Source organism: Maylandia zebra, linkage group LG20, assembly GCF_041146795.1.
Source record: "Maylandia zebra isolate NMK-2024a linkage group LG20, Mzebra_GT3a, whole genome shotgun sequence".
Lineage (NCBI taxonomy): Eukaryota > Metazoa > Chordata > Actinopteri > Cichliformes > Cichlidae > Maylandia > Maylandia zebra.
In genome coordinates, this window is record NC_135186.1 from 8,600,278 (window position 1) to 8,626,175 (window position 25,898).

The 25,898-nt window shown below is 40.0% G+C and overlaps 1 protein-coding gene and 1 long non-coding RNA gene across 2 annotated transcripts; one reads left to right on the forward strand and one right to left on the reverse strand.

The window, feature by feature from the left end:
- Window positions 1-240: 240 nt before the first annotated feature.
- Window positions 241-13,114, reverse strand: dalrd3 (DALR anticodon binding domain containing 3). The gene is made up of 13 exons (XM_004553999.6): window positions 12,878-13,114; window positions 10,088-10,395; window positions 9,475-9,785; window positions 8,377-8,435; window positions 8,162-8,263; window positions 8,015-8,079; window positions 7,643-7,701; window positions 7,473-7,555; window positions 7,261-7,387; window positions 6,109-6,167; window positions 5,842-5,958; window positions 5,692-5,760; window positions 241-3,872 (listed from the first exon to the last, which is right to left on the reverse strand). Exons 1-13 carry the CDS (start codon window positions 13,112-13,114, stop codon window positions 3,753-3,755), a joined length of 1,716 nt encoding a protein of 571 aa, XP_004554056.2. The 3' UTR covers window positions 241-3,752.
- LOC112436685 (uncharacterized) lies at window positions 12,997-25,381 on the forward strand. The gene is made up of 4 exons (XR_003025218.2): window positions 12,997-13,137; window positions 16,786-17,227; window positions 18,306-19,816; window positions 24,780-25,381. It is a non-coding gene; the product is annotated as an uncharacterized LOC112436685 (long non-coding RNA).
- The last annotated feature ends 517 nt before the right edge of the window (window positions 25,382-25,898 follow it).

The following is a 25,898-nucleotide window of genomic DNA, read 5'->3' on the forward strand; positions in this document are numbered from 1 at the left end:
CGGCATGTTTTAGGTCATTGTCATGCTGGAAGACCCATCCCATCCGTAACCCATCTCCAGTGTTCTGGCTGTGGGAAGGAGGCTCTTGTCCAATGTTTGCCACATGGGCACAGAACCAATCTGTGGGAGCCAAAATTCAAGCTGGGTGGGATCTAATACATCTTTCACTCAATGACATTTTTTTCCCATAGATTTTTGGTTCATATTCTGTCTCTCTGCATTAAAAATGAAACTACCATAACAATTAGAGTCTGTTTATTTCTTTCAAACTCACACATCCATTGCACATTTCTCCAACTGTATCGTGTTTCATAAAGTCACAATCACACATCTGCATCTGTATAGAATTAAAAATGACTGAATGCTCCAGTTTTTCAAACCAGTTTACTGAGCAAAACAAGGATGAGAGTTGTGTGTCATTTACAGTACACAGGTATACAGCTATACATCGACAGCAGAGATATATAAGAAGGCGCGGGGTTAAAGTCGCAAGGTATCAACAAAGCACGGGCCTTATAAAATATCAAGATGGTGTCTTATTTTTCCTGGAGCACTGCAGACTCAATAACTATTTCATAAAAGCAAGTAAAACCATAAGTTTGGCTTGAGTCAGAGTTAACGAACGCTTTTCTTCTATAAATGAGGAAATAAATGATCAGCAAAAGGGAGAGGGGGTCTACACAAGGGAAAAAGACAAATTACACATGACACTAGCGGGGTTGTATCAGTGAAGGATCACTGTTAGCAGCATACAGTGAAGTGTACATATCTGTGCAGTGAGCGAGTTATTGTTGAATCCAAGGGCAGCGGGGAGCAGAGCACGAGAGGATTTATGTATAAAACATCAGTATCAGTATCACCATCTGTCAGACACTGAAGCTCAAGACAAACATACAGTGAGAGAGTCTGTCATGCTTATTTTTAAGTCTGCAGAAGGGGAAAAACACACAAACTGCGGGTGCACAGATGTGTGTAGGCGAGAGTTTGGCAGCGTTATTTACATTCAGATGGACAAATACACTTACGGGGCAGAGGTGCAGAGATTTTCATTAGAGGGGAATTAGTAGGAGCTCGGCTGTAAATAATGCATGCAGCAAATGCAAAGCAAGGTCTCCAGATGGAATTTCACTTGGTATGATCAAAAGGTTCAACAGATGAAGTTAGTGTTTGACTGCATTCCTGACAATTCTGCAGTCATCTTTATAGCTGTCTGGTTTGCAGTCAACAAGACTTCGTGTCAATTTTTTTATGGGGAAAAATATTGTCAAAGTCCTTGGACTATTTGTGCGACTACACTGTATAATATAGCCCTGAATAAAATAACAAACAGGGCCTATAAGGAGGGAGTCGGCATAAAAGACGGAGAACAGAATGAAGGATGGGTGACCGAGGTCAGGTGTTAGGGCCTGAGGCAGCAAACATGGCAGCAAGAGAAAAATAAAGCTAATGTAAGTCAGCATCGTTCTGTTTAGACATGGTTGCAGTGCAGTAGTGTAGAGTGTAGGAGGAAAACATGACAGTCTCTCTGCAGATCCTCTGCTTTAATACTGTGGTAATTACAGCAGCAGCTAACAGGACAGCTACTAAAATAAAAACAACACATTGTAAACGTCTCATTCCCTTTTCTAAAGAAAATAAACTAACGGAAAAAGTTTGCTTTTTTAAATCATACATTTACAGGGTCAAACAACATTTCATGCAGTGAAAAGTAAATCTGTCAGATATTTGTGATCAATAACACTGGACTGTACTATCATAGAATTAAAAAAAAAAATGCTATGGCACATTTGTTGGTCACAAACAATAAAAACTGAACGATCAATGTTAGATCCTTATCATTTCACTCCCAAAATTTACAAATAGCATTTTTGGCATAAAAGTCATACATATTGTTATCATGCCATTTCATGCATGTCCTAAGATTGTGACACGATGCATTACGTTTGTCCATAACTGTCCGAAACAGCTGTTTCATAGTAACATCTGTGATTTGTCAAGCAGGATAATAATCATGTGAACACAGTGATTAAGACTCAGATGAAGAATATATATTCTGTACATTTCTCTCTATTTTTTATGACAATAAATATTTCTAAGTGTTGATAAATACAAGGTGGTAGATTTCCATGAATGGGGGCATTTAACATTTGGAGAAGACTCATAAAAGTTGATTTTCTTCCTTTAGGCAGTGACTAAACAGTTACATGTGTTCTAAAGAGGATTTAACTGTTGTTGGTGACAGTGAGTAGATGGGTAATAAGTAATAAGGCAAGTCTTAATACAGATCAGTTGAGACAAACACCTTAATTATAACTTGGCACCAAATATAAATTAAAGCTACTGGCTAGTTCAGATTTGGGGATTGTTATGTGAAAAGGACAAATACATTTAATTTATGGTTAGCAAATTCAAAAGGGCATACCAGCTCTGCCAATCTAATTTAGATCCTGACGCCTGCTGTGCTTAAGGGAAAGACATTTTCTCCATCATGTAGTAACAAAGCCAAAATTAAAAGAAACATTCTGACATTATGGGAAATGTGCTTACTTGCTTTCTCGTTGAGAGTTAAAATAAACAACAAACAAACAAACAAAAAAACCCCAACAGACTAATATCACCAGTAGCTTACTCGTGTCTCCAGGCAACTGGAGGTTTCCAGGAAACCATCCAACCCCTTCCAAATACTGAGTTTAATGCCAAGTTTTTGTACTGAAACAAACAGGTTATAATGTTCCAATTAGAACACTTTAAAAATTCATAGTGGACTTTGTTATCTTGATTTAGAGCCAGGCTCGCTCTTTTCTCACTTGTTGCGTTAAGATAATTAGCTAACTAACTAGCTGAGGAAAGCTAACTAGCTGTAGTATCTTCCAATTTCTATACATCCAAAGGGTGCCAAGCAATATGTCTTGCGTAGCATATTATGTATATCATAGTGTAGTATACTATATACCTTAAGTACTTGTTTAGTGTAGTGTAGTGTGTATTGTAAAGTGAATTTAACTGGCTAAGTCTTAAATCAAAAACGGCAAGTTATGCATTTTATGTTAAAGAACATGAACTGCTAGCAGCTATATTTTGCAATCTTCTGACCGCACATATATTGCCAAAATTTCTAATAGTAAACATGACACTGTAACAGGCATATACTCCAAGAAACAGCAAACCATGTCCATCAGAAAAAAAGCTGCCGCTGCTGGCTAGCTAGCAATTGGCATGCCATCACTGTAAATGACTGCTGGTTAGTGGCATCGCCCCTTTTTCTATGTACAGAAGACTGACACAACTGAAATGCTGACAGGTAATTATGCAGCACTTCTGTAGCTGTATTTGTAAGTGTGTGAAGAGATAGTACAAAAGCACACAGCTTGAGACAAGGAAGAATTTCTCATCAGTCAGTAAGAAAGCAAATAAGCAGCAACCCAAATGTCAAAATATTTCTTTTACAGCATACAAGCAGCTTAAATTGTCCAAGAAAATCTTTCAGCCCAGAAAAAAAAACCAGAACAGGATCCACTTTATATAATGTAGTTACACTATTCATTGAAATAACCAGACAGTTAGAATATGTCACAATACACTGACAGGGAAATGCAGAAGCGGGACAGTGGGCAAGTGAAATGTCATAATTTGTTTTAATATTGCCAAAAAAGGTATCAGCTAGACACACACAATACACATGGATGTGGTGTGTGCGTAGGGAAGGCAGGGAGGTAGAGCCAACAGTGAAGGGTGGGTGAATTATGTCGGGGCTATAGTTGCCTGATGGGGGGAAGGTTAAGGGTGTCCAGAGCGCTGTGGTAGAGCTCTCTCAATGCTCTCAGCAGATACAAACGACAAAACATTTGGTTGAAGAGATGAGGCAGTGGCTCCTGCAAGCAAGACAGACAAGAAGAAAGACTGAGAATATAGCAAGGGTATGTGAGGGAGTGAAAATACAGAGGAACAAAAATAACAATAAAACAACTGCTGGCTTCAAAATAAACTTCAGTTCTTTTCTGTCTGTTACAGATGTGGTCAGAGGTGGCTCATCATGGGCATGAATATCATGGTAATTTCAGGCTTTCTTTGACGTGTTCTTTTTCCAGAGTGTAATGAATGCACAGCATAGATCTTTAATGACTTAAAAGAAAACAGGAACAGGGTACATAAGTTTGAATTTATCTTGGATTTTCTCTAATCCTCCACACAATTACAGAAAATTAATTATTCCACCCTGGAAAAAGACCAGTTAAAAAAAAAAATCATTAAAAGCCTCAAAGTACTAGGATGTTCATGCATTAACGCAGTGGTTCCCAAAATTTTTTTGCTAGGCCCCTCTTTGTTTTACAACAAACATTTTCGCCCCCCCACCCCACGCACACTCACGCACGCACGCATGCACAAACACATCCTCCAACTACACCCACCCATATTTTGCTCCATTGCAGTTTATTTCACACCTCAGACATTTAGTAAACAATTAAGCAAATACAAGTAATCTGCAATAAATTACAGGTAGTAAGAAAATAAACTACTAACTCTTTTACGCTACGTCCACACCTACACGGTTATTTTTGAAAACGCAGCTGTTTCGTCCACACGTAAACGGCGTTTCGAATCACCGAAAATGGAGATTTTTTAAAACTCCTTTTTTGCGCTTCTGTGTGGACGAGGAATACAGAGTTCGTCACGCAACGTCAAAGGTATGTGCCTTTTTTCATGTCAGGCTGTGCACCACGTTATTGTTTACATGAGATGAAATGCAAAATAGCAGATAGAGACAAAATACTGTTAATCTGACCATCTGCAGATTTTACACGCTTACATATACACACACAGTTACTGTCCCTCCGTTTAGAAAGGCAGAGGCGTCACGGTGGGATTATTTTATGTGTAGTTGTTTTTTCCTGTGTAATAATATTCAACATTGCTATCAATACATTTTTCAAAAAAAATTGCTCTCTGTGCAAAATGGGTTTAAAAACATGAACAACTGTGGGATACTGTTTGTCCGTGATTTGAACCGGGGAAACAAATTTTGGCAGGATCAGCCTGATATTATTTGTATCCCGCTGTAACCTTACTGTATAAAGAGCTAACATCTCCAAAATGTCACCCCTAGTTAGTCATTACAACAAGTGTTTGTGAACTAAAAATCAAGAAAATTGTTTGTCCGTGATTTGAACAGCCCAGCTGCTCCCAACAAAGGGAAAACCAATTCTGCAGGGAAGACCTACCTCGGCACTTGTGCAGGTGAAGCCAAAGGGAAGATATGCTTCACTATATTTTCTAGTTTTTGGCTTAGAATGAAGTTGGTTTGGAAACATATTCAGCTATTCAGCTTCATCTCCTGCTTTGCAGACCTTCCCACGCTTTGGGAAGGTCTGCATTAACGAATGAGTCTATGCAATCTTCTGACCACAACTATATTTAAATGTAGTGTATAAGAAGAAAGGGAACACACAAACACACAAGAAAAATCACATAAACGCATAAGCAAATAGATTTTGCAGCATTCACACATAATCAGAAAACCCTACTGTAAGCATATTTGCTGTGGTAATATATAATTCAGAAAATGATTAAGTGTATGTATACAGACAAATATAAAATCTACTTCTTGTGGGACAATATGTATAATATAATCCAGTTAATTTGTACACAGTCCCCTCTGTAAGTACACACATACATATATGAGTACATCCTTACCCCCAGTACGTGGACCCGGTTGTAGTAGGAGCTAAAGTCTTTACTGAGCGACACGAGAAATTTACAGATCTGAGGAACACAAACATGTGTATGAGTTATATAAACATCTGCAACAGCGGACGTATCCACCTTTTCTGTTATTGCTCTTACCTGTTCAGTTTTTATGTTCACTCTGGCTCCACCCCCTTCGCTATCCAGAGCCTGTCCCGATTGTTCAAGCAGCTCCGAGAATGGAATGAGGTAATTGAACAGGAGAAGCCATTCACCCTGTCAGTTAAAACACAGTCACATGGTAGCGCTGTAGGATTAACACTGCATTACTAAAATTTAGAAGTTACAGTTTCTAATATAATTAAAATTAAGAAATATAATCAAATTGTAGAGAACAGCATATCATAGAAGACACTAAAGTGGCACCTCTTCTTTCAGAGCAGAGAAGTCCAGCTGGGAGTCCTCTGGGATTTCTGGGTAAAGACCTGCAGATAAAGAGTCAGGAAAACTAAATGTAGAAACATTGTGATAGATTTTACATTACATGTTCAACATTATAGACATATTGATTGAACCCAAGAGACCAAGCAATAAGCCAAGTATCCCTTCATTTAGCTGTGGATGAAAGCTTTCATTCTTTTGGACCCTGCATATCAAGGACTGTGCACTTATTTAGGTTTATTCTCATCTTTTAGAAATAACTCTCCCAGTCATCACAGGCATTTACTCTTCATCTAAAACTCATATTACCTTTGGTGTACCACAAGGATCAGTTTTAGGCCACATATAAAATTCTGTTTAAAATGATGGCACTTCAAATCATCCAATGTCAGCATCCTTATTCCCTGCTAGTTTGTTTTTAACCTTTATTCAACCAGGAAGCCAAACTCTTGAGATGGGCCCAGAACCACTGTGTTGCCAAGGTGTCACCCCTTAGAACAGCTGACCCACCTTCTTCTTCAGCAACACACCTGAAAATCATCATTGTTGTTCCCTTTTTTCAAACCACATCTTAACATGGAGTTCACATGCAGAATAGAAACAATTCCAGCACAATTTGATCCAGCTCAAAGCTTAGCCCTACCTAAGCTTTGAGCTGGATTTTCCAGATTTATCAGATGACATCACTCATATCTTGGTTTCTCATGGATTTTAAGATCTGATTGACACACGTGTGTAAAGCACTTTTTTGTCTGACTTGCTTTTTTTTCTTTGCTATTATTCTTTATGATTGTTTTTGTTCTGTTTTGTTCTGGCTTCTTAATATTCATAACAACATTTTGTGTTTTGCATGTCCTTGGATACCACCCTAAAGCAGCTAACCTTGCTTTCTTATAACTGTGACAGAAATAAAATGCTCCACATGCAACATTATCCACCCACTGAGCAATATCGATTTCTGATTTATTTATGCAACAAAACATCACAGTCCCGCTGAACTATAAATAAAACTCGTTCTGGCTTTTAATAAGTCTCTCTTTCTCTTCAGACTGGGTGAGGTTAAAGGAAGACTGCAATCATTGGCCACAATGATCTGAATTACGGGAACATTTATTTACAGAAAAGCACAGCTCTCACCTTTCTCCACTCCTCTCTCGTAGCTGTCGAACAGAGTGTGCAATCGGGCGCAGTTATACATCACAAACACTCCTCCTCTGGGCCCCTTGGTCGACACACCGCCTTCCCTCTTGACGTCCAGCGTCACCTAAACATATGGCTGTCAGTCAGTCTGACTTAGCGCGTTAGAGCATGGCTGCTTGAAAGGGAACAGTGCTGTACTGATGACTCACAGGACTAGTGTGGACAGTCGACAGCAGCTCGAATCTGACTGTAGCAGAGGTCATGACCTTGATGATGTCCTCCCACGTCTGACCTTCAAGAGGAGGAAGCACTTGTCTTCAGTTAATTCAGTTTACTTACAGTCTATATGCACAATGAGAATGCGCATAAACACACACACCTTCTACTTGATCTCCATACTTCATCTCGGAGGCCTCTTTCATCTGACCTCTTCTCAACCTGGAGGAGAGAAGGAAGAATAGAAGGCTCATTAATACAGGGAACCGAGCTAAAAATACACCACAATTACACGCAGACGAAGAAAAACATCAACAGCGTCTTATTCATCACATCTGCAACGTTACGGTGCAGGGAAGATGATGGTAAGAGTGTTATTGGTGAAAACAAACACATCTGGTGGGGATCTGGGCAGGGTGTGTGGAGGAGTAACAGAAATGACATGAGTATGTCACAAAAAGGACGAGAGAGGACAAAGGATAAAAAAAAAAAAAAAAAAAGAGGCAGCACAGACAGAGGAACTGATGTGTCTTACTGCAAGTACTGTGCAGCAGTCAGGTGTGAACCAGGAGTCTTCACAGGCCCACAAACAAGATGCCTCTGCAGAAACAGAAAGCAGAACAGGTAAAAATAGGAACCCTTCATCACTGCAGTGTGTGTGTGTGTGTGTGTGTGCAGCTACCTGTGTGTGTTTGGCTCCGCTGGCTCTCCACAGCATTGCTATCTGCTGCTGGCGGAACTCATCTTGACAGGAAGTCACATGTAACGCTGTTACCATGGCTGCCTATGAAAGAGGCAGTGACAAAATTAAAATCAGTGCTTTGTCTGCCCGTTTTATTTTGTTTTTTATTAATAATTTTATATTAAAAACAAAGACATGGAGTGTGTTTGTCTCACTGTGCAGTCAGCTGTGGATAGGTCCAGTTGTGCCAATTGGGAAACGCCGTCTCTGTTAACTAAAACAGGACAACAGTCTGTCAGCTGTTATTATACAATATACCCTGGACACAGTCTGTTTGACCTGCTCCCCTGCTCCCCTCAGTCCATTCGCACCAGAACCTCTCGCCATAAGAACAGTTTCTTCCCCTCTGCTGTTGGACACATGAACAATAACCGTATGACTGTTCCCACCACTAACACATGACCCTACGCTGTGTTCACTGCATCATTCCATGTTTGGCACTGATCACCACCTGCACTCATGTATATATCATGTATATATCTATCTATCTACTTAGCACTTTTAATTCTTATTCTCATTTTTATTTTCATGTCTATTTAAGCTTAATTTATAACAGTATTTATAACAGTATGTTTGCACTGAAGCACCGCAGCAATTTCCTAATGTTGTAAACCCGCTCAACATTTGGCAATAAAACTCTTTCTGATTCTGATTCTGATATGAAATCTCTGTTATCTCACTCATCTTTTATCTAAGCTAAGCTGCATCAATGCAGTTTTATTACTTTGGGAACTAAGCTTGCTGGCTTTCTTGGAATAAGTAGGTACCCCTCAGACACACACACACACACAGGAGAAAGTTGGCTTAGCTTAACGTAAACATAAAACAGTCTTCTAAGCTCACTAATTAAACGGGAATGTTATAATTATGAGTGCCGCAAGTTATTCTTGGCCAGGTGAGAAGCTTGCCGGAGCCTCCTGGCAACCAAACTGGAAACATGAAGTTTGAGGTCACTGGCTCAGCAAGAAGCAATTCTGGCACAAATCCTTAGATAAAAATAAAACAGAGCTTGATTTATTTGAGTGGACTGCAATTAGCTTCAGTAAAGAGAAAACTGCCAGTTTCATTTTAATTTTTTTTTTTGGACAAGCAGGAAGATGAGATATAGAGATTTCTAGACCTTGACACAAAAAGCAACAACTGATGAAAAATATTTGTCCTAGATTTGGATAAACTGATCATTCTTCATGATGAGGTGTAAATGAAGGCCTGTGGTAAGCAAGGGAACAATGGGGGAAAGCACTCAGACTCACCCGTGCAGGTGCCAAGGCTGGGGTCGTATCCCGGCAGCCCCTCCTCTTGAAAAACTTGCTTCAGGTTGATCCTGAGTGCTCCTTCGTTCTCTCCCTCCTCTGCTTTCCTCCCTCCCCCTCCGCTAGCTCTCCTGCCTCTCTCCATTTCCCTCTCTCTGTATTGAGACTTCTCTAGCGAGTCCTGAATCTTCTCCTCCCGCTCTTCATTCGTCCAATTACCCGGGGCTGTCGGCCAATCGATTCCCAGAGCTCGGAGGAAACTGATGATGTCGCTGTCTTCAGGAAGTGTTGGGCAGAAGGACACGGCATATCTAAGACAGGGAAAGGGATTAATTAACAGTTGCATCCATTGATGGTTAATTGATTAGTCTATAGATTATCAAGAAGCCAATGGTAAAATCTTTCAAATGTCCACTAATGCAAAAAAGAGAAAAATCAGCTAATTGTCACATTTGGGAAGCAGAAAACAGTTAATTTAGGGAATTTTCCAGTGTTATGATGACTGTGTTATTAATTCATTTTGAATGAGAGAAAAATTAAAACCAAGAGGACTTTAAAAGCCCGACATTTCTGTCAAGGTTTACAAGGTCCAGGTCCATTAAACCAGACTCACCCCTGTCTTCTCAGCAGTGCCCCCATGTGGTCAGCCAGAAGAACAGTCCTCAGCTGGCCTAAACTCATTGTGTCAGGACTGGGTGTGTTGGACTTAGGGTGCAGTGCGGGGCAGTTGAGCACCACACAGCCCTGCCTCTGACTCAAGGGCTTCAGGTACTCTGCAGCTCCACCCGCCAGAACGGCCCTGAATGTGGCAGCCCGATCCACCCGTACCCTTAGACCTTCACCCATCACCTCCCCACCAGCCACAGGGAGAACCCCACTACCACGAAGGGACAGCACTCTGGACATCACTGCTGGAGGGACCTGGGAGGATGTAAAAATAGATATAGGATGTCACATACAAGCAATAAGAAAAGTATAATGTATGAAGGGCGTTTTTATTGTTTTTATAAGTATTAATGGTTGTCTGATACATGACACATTCACGCAGTTATAATCACACAATCCTCCCCTAGCATTAGCATTGTATTAAAGAATATTTGCAAAGAGGTTTGCAACTTGGGGGGTATTTTATGACTCTGACCTCTAATTTGAGTCTAATGTCATGCAATCCTTCTTCATTCAGCTTAGACAGATATCAAAAATCAATTAATTCAAAATCCTGCTGACAGGCACCAGTCCTTGCAATCATTCTTTGGCTACCTGTTAGCTTTAAAAATTAATTTTAACATTTTATTCCTGGACTTTAAACCCCTACATAGTCTGTCCCCTGCCTATATCTATGAGATGTTATTTTAAATGAGTATGGCTGCTGCCCACTAACAAAGCATATTCTTGTTAGTAGTCTGTAAAGCTTGTTTAGTCACTAAAGATCGAGGCTTTGCAGTCCAGGTCTCACAACTTTGGATTTCCCTGCCTGAGCATCTCATCCAGGCTAATTTTGTAACCTCTTTTAAATCTCTTAAAGCACATGTTTATCATCCGCTTTCTATAACTGCTAATGCGGAATCTTTTTCATTTTTAAGACCCAAATGTGTATAAATGTTTGTTTTTCCTTAATCTTTTCAATTTTTAATTGTTTTTAAATTCCCACTGTAGTCATGCTTAACTCCAACTTCTCATATTTGTTGCTTTTATTATTGCTAAGCACTTTGTAACATTGTTTTGAAAAGTGCTTCATGTTTTATTTGTTCTACACACATTTTTGCAAATAAAAAAAAATGCACACCATTCTCAGTATGTCTCAGTGGAAATACCTCGGTGTTTATATCAACGAGGACCTTAATTGGAACACACATACGGACTTCCTCATCAGCAAAGGCAGACAGCGCCTCTATCATCTGAGGCGTTTAAAGAGGTTTAAGATCTCCAAGAACATCCAGAGGAGATTCTACACCGGGGTCATTGAGAGCATCCTGTGTAATAACATCACGGTGTGGTACGGGAACTGCACAGTACAGCAACAGAAAGCCCTGCAGAGGGTCGTGCGCACAGCTGAACGCACTATGGGAACATCTTTACCAACACTGCAGGACATCTACGCTGAAAGGTGCAGATCCCGGGCCATCAGGATCACTAACAACTCCAGCCATCCCACTTACAAACTGTTCAGGCCACTGAGGTCAGGGAAACGCCTCTGTAGCCTGAAAACAAGAACTGAAAGGTTCAGGAGGAGTTTTTACCCACAAACAGTGAGACTCCTCAATCAAAACACAAATCGGACAACATGATGGACAATTCCATACACAGTATATAATTTTCTTTTGAGTTTTATCCTTATTTTTATTTGTATTTTATCATTTACATCTGTATTTATGTAAATACGTACACTATAGCTCTTAACTATTACAGCGTAATATTTTGCACGATATTATACATTTTTATACTTTTATATAGATTTTTTTTTTATTATAAGTTTAGTAAGATGCACAGTCGGGGGGGGGAGTACTTGTGTTGTACTAGTTATAACTACATGTGACAAATAAATAAAGAATTGAATTGAATTGAAAAAAACATTAGATAATGGAGTCTGCTTTAGAAATCAATGCCAGTGCATCTCTACACTGTAAACAAAACGAGTGCATTGTGGAACATAACACATGCACAAGGATATAAACAAATATGTACTAATGTGTTTCTTTTTTAATCTTTGCATTGTCATATTTTATGGCTGAAGAGAACAAGCTTTAAACGGGGTCTTTTTGTGCTCTGTGTAACGCAAGTTGCAGCACAGCCAGCTTGGCCTTTCTGTCTATCTGACCTATATTGTATGTGTCAGTCATGGGTTAATAATTACTGCTGGCTGTTAGTGCCTGGTCGATGATGATGTTGGAGCAAAGTCAGCAACCTGATCAATCCACGGTACCAGGCCCTCTTAGTATCATTCAGATGTACCTACTGTTTTGTGAATTTAGGTGTTATTTATGACACCGTGTGGCATTCACGGGCAGTCGGAATCACCTGAGCACTTTAAAGCAGACAGTTCGGTCCCTCGCTCCTATTGGTCGAGTCACGTTCGAAACAGCTGAAAACACCTTTATTCGTTTTTAATATCACTGTATTACTGCGCGAAACGAACTAGCACTAACATAAACACACTAGTGCCGAGGAACTACACCGCTTAGCGGAAGAATAAAATGAAGAGCTGTTTATCTGAACTTCAATGTGTTTAAGCAGCGGTATTCCCGCTGTCTGGTGACAGCGTCCGGTTTGACTAGATTTAAGAAGCGTGTTCAGAAAGCGCATTGAGCGGCTTAGATACTATTTAGCGCTATGTTGAAATAACATAAAACAGCATGGAGTCACGCAGAGGCTAATATATCCAACAGGTATCAGTCAAACCAACCTGTCCGTCGGCGTACAGCGTGTTAAGCATCGTGGTCGGCGACAAGAAGTCCCTGTTTCGTAGATTTTTAGCGCTGCTCTCCTTAAACCAAAGCTTCTCTGGTTCAGGGAATACCCTGTCACCGTTTACACGGCTGGAACCGTGGACATCTTCACGCTTCCCCCGCAGCGCGGAGCTCAGAGCACGGACTGTAGGGGTGATGCGAAGGGGCGAGAGCTCCTCGATGTTCTCCATCATCACCACCACCACAGCACAAACAGGTGAGCTTTCTACCAGTCAGCTCATTCACCCTCTCCTCATATCTTGTGTCAAGGCGTCGTCCCGCTGCTCGCGTTGAGACGGGCGAAGATGAGCCTGATTTTGGGTTACGCTAGCCGCACGGTTGCTCGCTGGTTGATGTCAGATGTTGCGCTGCATTGCCTGTTTTCTCTGCGGAACTAGTGAAATGTAATTTGTGTTTTCCTACGACATACATTCGCGTGTCGGACCAGCATGGCGCCATCCAGTGTTAGGTGAAATAACTGCAGTAGTTGTGCCCCAAAATTTGTGCATACTGCTCTCTGTACTGAGACTCTGGAATTTTGTTAGGGTTTGAGCTCGCCACCTCTTATCCAGTGAGGGAGAAAGGTCAATCATAAGGTGAGCCCACAACTCAAAAGTTGACCCTGGTCTTAGAAACCCAACATCATGAAATCCTTCCATCAGGGGTGAAGTTTAGTTAGATCATTTTCTTATTGCTTACTTTTTTTTTTTTTTGCTAATACAACCATAAACAGCTTTGTGTGTAGAAACTAAACATGCAGCAATTTTCACATTGATCATCTAAGCAAATGTTTTTTTTAAAGATTGTAAATAAAGTTATGGGTAGCACAAAGGAAGGTCCTTACAGCAGTTCAAAGACATGCAGTTAGTGCGGTTAGGTGAACTGGTGATTCTAAATTAGCCGTAGGTGTAAATGTGAGTATGAATGGTTGTCAACCTAGCAGAGCAGCTTTTCAGTTATTAAATACAAAGCTGAGTGCAGAGAGAACCACAAACAAGTAGCAGCTGAAGACAGCTGCAGCAAAAGCCTGGCAGAATATCTCAAAGGAAAAAACACAGCATTCGGTGATGTTCGTGGGTTCCAGGCATCAGGCAGTTACTGACTGCAAAGGAATTTCATCCAAGTATTAAAAAAGTAACCCTTATATTTAAAAGTTTGTAATTTTGCCCAAGTAATGTTTGATCATTTTGATAGGTGTATAGAGGCAAAATTATCAAAAATAGTCTCTGTCAAACAAATTATGGACCTAAAGACATGGAGATCCCATTATCTCTATGATTTAAAGAGACGAACTGCAGAAAATGTGTCATTGTCCCATTAATGACACGCTGCATTTTGAACAAAGAAAAGGCAAACAACAATGATGAAGCTAGTGTCAGTGACGGTCACCTAGCTTGGAGAAAAGTCCTCCTGCAACTGCACACAGGTGCTGGAGGACATCCATCTGCAGAGGTCAATGGACCATAACAGGAAAATGCCTTATAATGTCAGCTCACAACCGTGACTGAAATAATCAGTTGATGAAACTACAAGAAAAATCATGAGATCTTGGAGTGCTACCTAGTTCCCTGCACTTTCTGCCTCATCAGACCACCGACTGTCTGACAGCTGTCAAGTGTCTCAGTCCACATTTCTTCTTATTATAAACTACTAAGGTGATATTCAAGGAACTTTAATTGTCTGAGCTGCTGTTGAGGCAGATAATGCACTGCACATTACGCTTGGAAATTTGATTTCACTCCAGAAATGACAGACAAAATGGATTTAGTAAATGTGAGCAACAAACACGACTTCGTGTTACATGGCTTAACACCTCTCGTGTGAACATGCAGCAACCTTCGGTTCACAGGAAAGAGATGAGTCAGTATAGCGCTGACGTCTGGATGTCCTGATGGTGTGCAGTTAGACGTGCAAAGTCTTGTTTTCCTGTGTCCTACAAACAAAATGAAGCTTAATGGTTTAGTGTTTGGCTAGCACTCTGGCTGCATTAATCACACTGAACTGAAATAAGGTAAAAAAAAAAAGTGTCTTCTGTTTATCCCGGCTCCCTTAAGTGCTGCTGGTCAGATAAATATGGCAAACACTTTATAGTTCTTGATGTTCTAAAGCTGCAGCAGAGAGCTTCGACACTCTCATCTGATACAGGCAACTCTAACATTTAAAGTTTGTTCAAACAAAAGAAGACTTTTTAAATGTAAAGTAGGGAAATGAGCCCATCTTCTATTAACCTCTGGCTACATTAGCCGTAGGCTCAGGGACAAAGACTGCCCTCTGTAGGATGAGTATAGCTAAGAAAAAACTACTGACTTGAATCACACACTTGGTTAGTTTAACCCTCACTGTCACTCATAACTGACCGAGAGCTCATAACTAATCTGAGAAATGAAGGGATCATTTCAGGAAAAGACTCCGTTCCCTTATCCTGAAGGTTTGTTATTTTGAAGGAATGATTTGGAACCGGGCAGTGCAGAGCGACTGCAGAAGCTGTGCTGTAATACTGCTCCCGCCTTGATTTTATTTATTTATTTTTTTGGGGGGGGGGGGCTGTCAAGTTATCTGGTTCTGCATTTGCATGATGTCCAAGCCTGTTGTCCTATATTTACTTTTTTGCCTTGGGGCAGTACCTGATCTGTTAACCGATTGGTTCACAAAGGTTCATCTACAGTACAGTGGATTACACAATACAACCCTTCACTTTATCACGAACCTGTTTTAGCCCAAGCATTGCTGTAACATAAGACTTGCCTTAAAAGCACATTAAATAACATGCCTAAACTTAAAATGCAACTATTTACACCAAGTAGGTGTGCCATGTGTTACCATACACCTGCAGACAGACCTGCTCTGATTGGATGATATATGTGCTCATCATTGTTAGGTTTTATTGAACCTTTCCAGTGTTGTTTAGACGGAGAGTTAGACTTTGACTTCTTTCATTCAGAGTCAGAGCACAATCAGAATACATATCATAAACAATATGTGATACTGGGATGTCCTTTGCTTAGCAACATAAAATCCATTAGGCGAACATGTTATAGTTAAATAAAAGTAAATTAAACTAGATGTGAAGAAATATTTTAGTTTGTGTGTTGTTGTGTGTAATATTTTTTAAATGACTTTTGAGAGCAATTAAAACTAACTGAAGCAATTTTGTGCACTACAATAATTAAATAAAGTAAAGCTGTGAAGAAAATATCCCTAGTTTTAGTATCTGTTAGTTTAGTATAAAAATAAAGTATTAAAACTTGAGTCATGAGGTGTTGAGAGACTGTTGGAGACTCTGAATGTCTACAATACTATGACACAATTTGAGTGAACCGCTTTCCAAAAGTTGTTTTTATTCTAATACCTGTACTAAGTTTCCTAACTCTAGCCTCTGACACATGCCCTCCATACAATAATAATTAGACTTAAACCAAGAGGGAAACTAATTAAACCGAAACTAAAACAAACCTTTTTTTTTAACGATAAAAACAAACATGAAATAAGGAAGCACCCTCTGCAAACTAAACATAAATTAAAGAACAATAATAGAATCCAGTAAATACGAATAAGACTACATATCTGTGATAACTTGGCTAGAAGGTGAGATTTGTAAATGACTATTTGTTTTCGCAATTTTTGGCTGTTTATCGGTGTTTTTAGTGTGTTTACTAGGGTTGAGAGTGACTGGCGTGACGTGGATGACGGTATCAGGAGTTTAAAAGGGGGGATGAGGGGGTGGGAGACAAATAATCCTCTATTTGCACGTCGTCTTCCGGCGGAGCTGTATGACGCACGGGGTGCAAAGATTAAATAAATAAATAAATGCATCTTTTTAAAACGGTGTTTGTGTGATTTTTGTTTGTTTGTTTTTGTTTTTTAGTAAGTTGAGACGTGTTGTTGGGGTAATTGAACGCAACCCCAGGATGCACAACTGGCAGGAGAACGAAATCCGAAGACTGCTAAGGATCCGCAACTTGATCGCGGGCACGGCGAGAACTCCGCGGTTTACCGGCGGATAAACAGCTGCTGGCGGAGAGGGTCGTCCGCGGGTCACTGTACCACGAGCAGAAGACCCGCTGCGGGACCGAGCGCGTCGTCTAGCTGATACGTAGACAGCGACGTGATCTTCGAAATGCCCAGGGGGGGGGAACCCGGTGAAGCGCCATCCCCAGCACCTACACCCGCCACGCCCACCTCCGCACCGAAGTGCAGTCAGGGACGAAGTGGACGACAGAGGGCTCAACAAGCACCTGGGCCCAGCGGAGGTGGATGACGACGAGGACCAGTACAGCCCACCAGAACACGTGCACACAATCAGCCCCGTGAGTTTGATTCTGTTGCAAGTTTGCAGGGGCGGTGCTAGATGCTATCAATCAAGCGCTGGTATCGGTATCAGATCGATTCTAGTGCAACAGGGTCAATACTTAGTTTCTGTCCTCGAAGTTCAGTACTTCTAAACCGAATTGTTAATTTTTATTTTTTAAGAATGGGGGGAAAAAAACTTTAAATTGCACTCTAAAAAATGTCGGAACCATTCTGTTGAATGTCTTTATTTGTAGCCTTGAGCACACTGAAACAACAAGCTTGTTTGACGTTTGAACTTCTATGGAGACCAGTGCATTTAGATTCCAGTAAAAATCACTAAAATAGTATAAATAGTATGTGAATTGGTCGTGAGGTGCAGATATCACATAGACTGGTTTAAACACACTACTGCACAGGAGGTTTTGGTCCAGTTACACTTTACTCTGTTTATATTCTCTATACAGGTCTGGCTCCACAGAGTAGCTCAAGCCTTTTACAGCAGGTAGTGAGGTCTGTGGGAGCTACATCATTTTTTCTGTGCACATTGAAAACCTACAACAAAGCCCAAGCGTTCATGGCTATTCTTCAGTTTTCAAATTATCAGCAAAGACCATGCAGAGGTGTTTATTATTATCCCATATACTTTTGATGTTGGGGTTTAGTGGAAAGGACTTTCTGAAATTGATCGGCATGCCCTTGGATGTTCTTAGTATTTAGGTGTAGGTGGGCTTCATTGTTGCACACACATTGTCTTTGAACACAAATTTTCACAGTTGGATCCACTCTGTCAGATAAGCTAGCTTTTAAAAGAATGCCATCAGATTCCTGCATGCATTTAAACTGACCTCTGGCCAGTATTTGGGTCTCCAGTTCTTTATCTAATCTGTAGGAAATCTGCATAAGGATCAGTATCACTTATTCAATATTCTGTCCTTATCAGGAGGCTGTTTTATTGCTGGAGTTTGTTCTATTCACCAGAGTAGATTTGAAGGGATGGTCAACTGTAAGACCGGTGGCCATAGTTTCACTTTGAGCAGACAGATGAAAGGGTGTCACTGTCTTCTAATTGCATGCTGCAATGTCTTTGTTTTACAGCACACGGTGATGGAGGAAGTCTCCACATCAGTGTTGGCGACGGATGCCCAGATCAGAGAGATGGACGCCTGTTTGCAGAGGTTAAAGGAGCATGAGAGGGAAATGAAGAACAGTCTCATGAGCCAGTTCATAGCCATGAATGAAAGAATAGGACGTGACACCTCAAACTTGTGAAAGACTACTGTCCAAGTTTCCTTTGCCTTTGGCTCCTTCAGGCTGCTGACTGACTCGTTCTTGTGTGAATGGCACTTGTTCACCACTTGTCCAGTGCCTCAGCCCAAATTAACCTCAACTCTGTTCAGTTGTAGCTACTACTGATCCAGGTCATGTTCACACTTTTGTTTTCTGTGAATTGATTTCAGTCGTTAGTTAACCAGTACATATTTTTAGATGCATACTGTAATTCAATTTTATCGTACTAGCAAAGTAAACGTAGAAAATGAATAGCTGGTCTTTCTGGTTCTGCCTTTGCTTTTTGATAACACAGCCTACTGTGGAAGACTAAATAGAGTGGCTTTCTTTGTGTCAAAGAGTGCTGTGTGTTTTCTTTTCTTTTAAATTTCCCTGAGCGCTCTCACCTTCTGTGTAGCTGTGTGTAACTCAGATTTTCATCTTGTCTACAAATGACTAAGCAAGAATGAAAATGCAGTAGGCATGTTTGGCTTTTCTGAAAAATTCTTTTCTATAGAAATGCGGGTGGTTTGATCTACATTCCTCTTCACTCTCAGTGCTTTTGAACCTTTTAAGCTTCACCATCATGCTTCTGGGATCTGAGTTGTGTGAGTCTGAAAATCTGCATTTGGTGGATTAATACCTGCAGCGTGAACAGAAAATAAAAGATAGCTGAGTTAGTCTAGTGTCTGACACGCGGGTGGGTGTATTCCTCCACCATCCAGGCCAGACATGTTTGAGTGAACACTGAAATGTAACACAAAGTAGGAGTGCGCTCAGCTCCAGATCTTAAACATGTATCGCGTGCCCGGTCTTGACAAATATGAAAACAAACAGAATACAGGCACCAGATGGGAAACATTCATTTTTCTTACCAAATATTGAAAGCATATTTTGGCTGAGACATCATCAGGATAGTCTGATGTATAATAAGATGAAATAATATTTTAGAATATAGTATAATAATTGTATAGAAATATGAGGTGAGGTCCAATCAACAAAGAGGACACACCGGCACGATAGAGAGCAGGCTAACCACCCAGATGAGAAAACTGCCATGAAAGAACAAAACAAAAAACATCACGTCATCATCCACAGTTAAATACTACAATAAGTTATAGCAGAATAAAAGTCTAACAGACTTGTATGAAGCTTTATCCCAATATGTTTGTCTTTATTTTGAACCGACCAAAACAGAATCTCTTATGAAGCCAAATATGTGCTCTGCTTGTTGAAAGGTTTCACCCTCTTTCACAGGGTCGGTGATGGCAGGTGTGGACTCAACACGGAACCTGCTGCTCAGTCATTTCCTGCGATCTTGTGGAACTGTCGAATTACAGGTACTCCTCTGTAGGTGATGCTGTTTGGTGTAATTGAGGGCAGTTTTTTCCTCACTCTTATAGATTAAGCAGCCTTATGGATATTAAGAAGAACACGTGTACATATTGTGTGCTGGTTTGTGGAAACAGTGGGCCACACTCATTTGTAAAAGCAGAACAAATTGCAGCTGCTGCTTTGTGATGTGTTTGGAGGAAATGGTAAAAGCTTGTAATGTGATTTGACATTTACAGGACAACATGGGTTGTCACGAGCTTTCTGAGAAAGCATTGTTGTCATACATACACCAGGTAGTAGTACCAAGAGGACGAGAAAAACCACTGTTATTTACTGTACATATGTACCACTGAAACCGTCGGTGGTAGAGCGCATCATAAGCAACGTGCCACAATGGGCACTGCAAGAAAAATAATAACTTTAACTGTCAGTTTAAAGTTTGAGGTTTATTAGAAATACCTGTTTAGCAATACAATTAGTTTTTAAAAAAAAACAACAACTACACACATTTTAAATATTGAAAGTAAAAAAATAATTTTCAGCTGCCTCCTCAGTTGCTGTTTCAGGTGTCATTCTTGGCTGACACGAAATTCCCGGTTGCGTTTCCTGCTCACAGCAATCCGGGAGAAAACGTGTCATTGAGGAAAAACACCTCTGCATTAATCAGTCGAACCACTTTTGCAGACCGGCGACAGAGTGTCACATGACCTTACAGGCGTTAGTTTCACTTTCTTCACTGATTCAACAGAAACAAAACCACAGGTCTGCCCTGCGTGGGCCGTGATGGTGAACAGCGAGACAGTAGCTGTTATCAAAATGGGTTTTCTCAGTGACTCAGCTGGGTATTTTTACCCCAGATGCTTTTATAGCGTTCTTCACTGCCACTGGTGTTTTGCTTTTACTGTTTAAACATGGTTTTTGTTCTTCGTGTGAGAGTTTTGAACTGACGTGACATGAATTCTGTCTTAAAAACATTTCAAGGTGACCTGCAGTGTTGAAGCGTAATGTCTGATGTGTGGAAGGAAGGAGGATGCCCCACCGGGCTGATGGGTCGGGGGATGTCTTGTGCGCCGTGGGATGGAAACGGACCCCATAACCAGCTGGGGCTCAGAATCACAGCTGCATTATGGGTTCCGTTACAATCCCACCCACAAACAGAGGGTTTCAGCAGGGCTGGCCTCAGGTCAACACGGCTAAAATAAAAAGAAAAAAAAGAACAAGTTAGAAACAGAAAGTAGGTGAATTTACATGATATGTTTGAGAGCAGTAATCAAACTCAGACGACCTGAAACGGAAAAACATGAGTGAGCTTTTTGATGCATTACTTCATGTTTGTTTTGCACTGACAAATGAGTAAGGCGCTTTTTAGTGATTTGAAATTGAGAATTGTGGCTTGTTTCCATTGTTGGGCTGCGCGAGCAGCTGAGGGTTTAGATGATTCAGTGGCAGTCGCAACACTAACTTCCGCTGGCTCGTTTTGTTCTGGTTTTTGGGCGCTGACACGACCTGATCTCAGACCTGCAGTGGTTCACAGTGGATCTGAATGGAAATTGTGTAACCTCCACCCTGATGTACTTTAAGTTATTTGGCTGAAATGTGAACAATTTAAAGAAAAAAAAGATGTATTTCATCAATGAACAAGTGAAAACCCACTTTGTGATACATTTCTTTTTTTTTTTTTCTTTTTTTTTTTTTTTTGATAAAGTTTGATCATTTTCAGCCATTTATTCCGACTCTCTAACTGCTGGTTTATGCTTCTGCAGAAGCAGACATTTAAGCCTATAAGGCGATCAGAGTCCAGTGTTCTTTATGCTGTAACATAAAAACAACCATTAAAATCACCCAGCCACTCAGGTCTAACTCGGTGATTTAAAAGTCCCACACAGATTCAGACCGATGCAAGGAGATTTAGTTTATCACTCCAAACACGACACACCTCCCAGTCACACAGCAGCTTGGCTCATTACAGTAGCTTAAAAAAAAATTACAGGCTCACCATTAAATTTGTAATAAAATGGACAAAGATGTTAGCGAGAGTTATGGGATACAAACTGCTTTTTACAGAAAACTCTTATTAACCAAAACTGGTTTCTGGAACTGATAATAGATGCTTTTGTAAAGTCTTCTGTTCTTTTAAGTTAGATAATTTACTGTGTTGCTGTCTGATTGAACGCTCTTAAACCAGAGTGCGTCTTAAAGAAATACTCCCCTTAAAGGTTTGGTCTGCTTGAGGGGGAAAGGTAGCAGAACAACTGTACGGCTTTCCTGAGAGGCAGGAGTCAGAAGAGGAAAAAGTCGTTTTTGTTTTGACCCAAATAAAGCATATATGTTAAAAAAACAACGTGAGGTTCAGCTTGTCAGCTTTAAATCCATATCCATATATCCAGATATTGAAAATAGACCCATCACTTACTGTAACTACAGTCATAAATAGGACTATATAGGTATTCTAGCTTGAAAAACCAGTTTTGTGTTACCAGTTGTCAGAAAGAAAAAGAAAGCAAACAACAGAGGGGGCGCGGGAGGTCAGTCTGACAAGGAAGAGCTGATAGAAACGATAAAAAGGAAGAAGAGAGCAGACGAGAAAACTTTAAGGAAGAGATTTCCATCGTGGGACTCTTCCTGTGAAGCCTGAAATATGCCTCACTCTGCCCTGTAATTAACAGCTAATCCAGGAAAACAAAAGACGAAGTCACTGAAAGAAAGATGCCTCGCAAAGGAGACAAAACAGCAGCAGCTCAAAGATACTTTCAGTTTGTCTTGTCGGCTTAAACCCCTGATTTAAACCTGACGACTTTGTAGCTCTTCTACAGTGTGTGGGAGAATTAAACAAACCCATCCGTTGCAATCAATTTAAAAAAAAAAAAAAAAGCAAACTGTGTGTGGGAGGAATGTGAGGAAAGAGTTAAAGTTAAACTGAATAAGGAGAGAGAGAGGTGGAGCCATTCAGAAGCCAAGCAAGAGAATGAAAGCAAAGTGAGTGTACACAAGGAGCTGTCAGACACACGGCTCATCATTAGATTCAGTGTTGCTGAAATTTAAAAAGCTTTTACCTAAATGTCGAGCGGCTCACCTGCGCGTCTGAGTGCTGCGTCGTCCTCTGCAGTCCCGTCTGCCAACAGCTCTGGGACTCCAAACTTCCTCTTTAAATACTCCACAGATTCATTTCACTTTCACTTCTCCTGAGGGCAAAACTCCTCCTTTCCTTCCTTTATCCACTCCCACTGCCCCAACTCGCCTCTCGCCCTCCGCACAGAGACGGCAGCTGGTTTTCTTTATTTAAAATGCATTCTAGGCAAACAAAAAACACCCACAATTGGTGTAAAAGTTCACTTTTATGTGCCTTTTCTGTTTAAAATTGTTGTACAGTAAGCACAACCTCAGTGTATTTAAACTTTAACTGATTCAAATGCTTTCATTTATCATGAAACAGCCATATGTTTTATACAATGTTTTATTGTCTGTAGTACATATAAGTGACACACGATCAGTTTTTATGACTTAAATACATTTATTTTCATTTTCATTCTCCTGTAGTGACTGTAAATTAACATATTTTTATATTTTATAAAGGATCAGATTATTCAGATTAAAAAATACAAGTTTAAGTGCATGTAGGTTTTAGTAGCTGATGTAATTTTTAAAAAGTCAGATTCATATCTTTCAAACAAATTAACTTTCTTTTCAGTGAAAACACTTCTATGGTGCTTAAAAAAAATAAAACTGGAAAAATCTGGATTATCCAGGACCAGAAGATATTCTACTTTTTACCTTTTTTTTTTTTTAATGCTGTGAGCCTACACAAGAAACGTTATTCTCTTTCACTTTGTTTTGGTGGATGGTTAAATCTCCACAACTTAAACCTACTCAGTCCTGTTTGGGTTAACAAATAGGGCATAAGAGTGTCGTAAATAAGTAAAGGTGCAAAGTTCTCATGAACTGTTGTTGTAGATCAGGTTTTAACACCACGCACAGATAATCAAACATCATTTGTAAAATAATTATTGGACTCCGTTTTTTTTTTTGTTTTTTTTTCAAATTTTATACAATAAAACAACATCTGATTGAAATTATACTCAATTGTTTCCACTGCAAGAGAATGCAGTGTGTATTATATTATATATCATTTTCACACTGAAAGTAGGGTAAGGAAATGAATCAGTCACTTTAAAAAAACCCAGTCATAATTAGAATATGAAACACAATATATGAGAGATATAGTTCTTTATGTGACTCATTTCCTTACCTTACTTAAATGATATATAGTTTAACCAGTATGTAACCATTAAACATGTCAACTGTATACCCATTTGTTTATTCCAAAGACTACATAAAATGCATTATTAGTTTTCTACAGCTATGAGTAGCCGTAGTAATGACTTAATACTCATAATAGTAGTGACAACAAAGGTGGTGTTAATTGTAACTATTAAAATGGGCTAAAATCAGTTAATTTGGAAAGTTTAATATTGCATTGTAATATCGTAACCATTGTTTTATCTGTGTATGGTTTGGGTATGTCTCACAATGTCGGTAGAATGCTGCTGAAAAGGATGTAACATGAACATACAAATAAGCTTAACCCTTTCAAACGTGTTCTCATCTGAAGGTTTCTTGTAACCAGAGTGAGCCTTTGTACCCGACGACGGTCACTCAGCATTAAAGGAGGCATTGTGGGAGTTATATCGCCTATTTTTACAATTATTTTGGAACAAATGAAAACCTTAAACAAAAAACAAAAAAAAAAACAGCCTCTGCCATAACCACTGCACCCTTACCAGAAGTAGTAGGAGAAGTCACAGAAGTGACTTGAAGTACAAATGGTGGCTTTATTTCACAGATCGGGGTTCGGTTTCACATGTAAAACCTTCATCTATCCATTGTACTAATTGAGGCATGTAAACTGACTCTTTCCTGTGTGTTAATTACAAACGTCTGCGTGCGACATGATGGATGAACCGAGGGCAGGTGTGACCAACAGAGTGTGACCGGACAACTCCCATCAGACAGTCTGCGTTTCAGCCTGGAAAGTCCGGGAGATTCAGAGGAATACCTGATGCTCTCTGGAGACCTTCAGCAGATAGGAAGATGTGGAGGTAGGCGGAGAAAGGGTGGTGGCTTTCTATGTGATGGTGGAAACCACGGTCCTCGAAGCAAGATTGGACTAAGTGGCAACAAACAGAGCTTCTCTGGAAACTCTAGGTGGGCAGATCCATCCAAATGTTAACACTATACCCGCACAGATGGAAAAGAGTATTGATCTGATACTAAGTTCACTGAATTGTGTTAAACTATTTTATTAAAAGGATTTAGTGGTCATTAAAATGTGTTCAGAATTTGCAAATTGAGGATTTCTTAAATTATGACACACTGCTCTCCCCTAAATAAGCTGTGTTTACAGGTTGAAGTATCAGTACCTGTGTTTATATCGGCAATACTGGCCCTGTATTTGATAGGTATCAGATTGATACCAGAATTTGCAGAATCACACAGGACTACTGGAAACCAAAATAAATGTCATGATGCTTTGGTGTGTGTGTGTGTGTGTGTGTGTGTGTGTGTGTGTGTGTGTGTGTGTGTGTGTGTGTGTGTGTGTGTGTGTGTGTGTGTGTTCTCCTTAACTTTACAGCATGTACAGATTGATTAATATTCTCTGTCCCGATGCAAACTGCAAAGAATTACTTTGAAAGGCTTTTAACTGTTTGATACATTAAGTTTTGAAGTTGGATGTTTAGTTCCAGTTCTTCAGTGCAACCTACTCAGGTCAGCTAAGTATATAAATGTACAAATTTTAAACAATTCTTCAAATCAGATTGAAAAAGAATATTTCGTATAGACCCCTTTGACCTCTTTATCAAACATAAAATTAGAAATTAATCTAAAACAAGCCTGTTTTTAAAGTCTGACTTAAATGGAGTAAATTGAGTGGATGATGATATAAAGTGTGTAGAAACTGGCACACAGATGGCCGTCAGCTCTCGCTACTAACGAAGTTGAAATGAATGGGTCTGCTTCACTGCTTCCCTACATTAGATGAACAGAAACTAAATGGTCGGTTTAGAACAGACAGTTTCTCATCTACAAGCT

Coding starts and splice junctions, on each gene's coding strand:
- dalrd3 (XM_004553999.6), bottom strand. CDS start 13,114: ATGATGGAGAACATCGAGGAGCTCTCGCCCCTTCGCATCACCCCTACA. Junction 6,168..7,260: donor CGAGAGAGGAGTGGAGAAAG/GTGAGAGCTGTG, acceptor CTTTATCTGCAG/GTCTTTACCCAGAAATCCCA. Junction 5,959..6,108: donor TCTCTGCTCTGAAAGAAGAG/GTGCCACTTTAG, acceptor TTTAACTGACAG/GGTGAATGGCTTCTCCTGTT.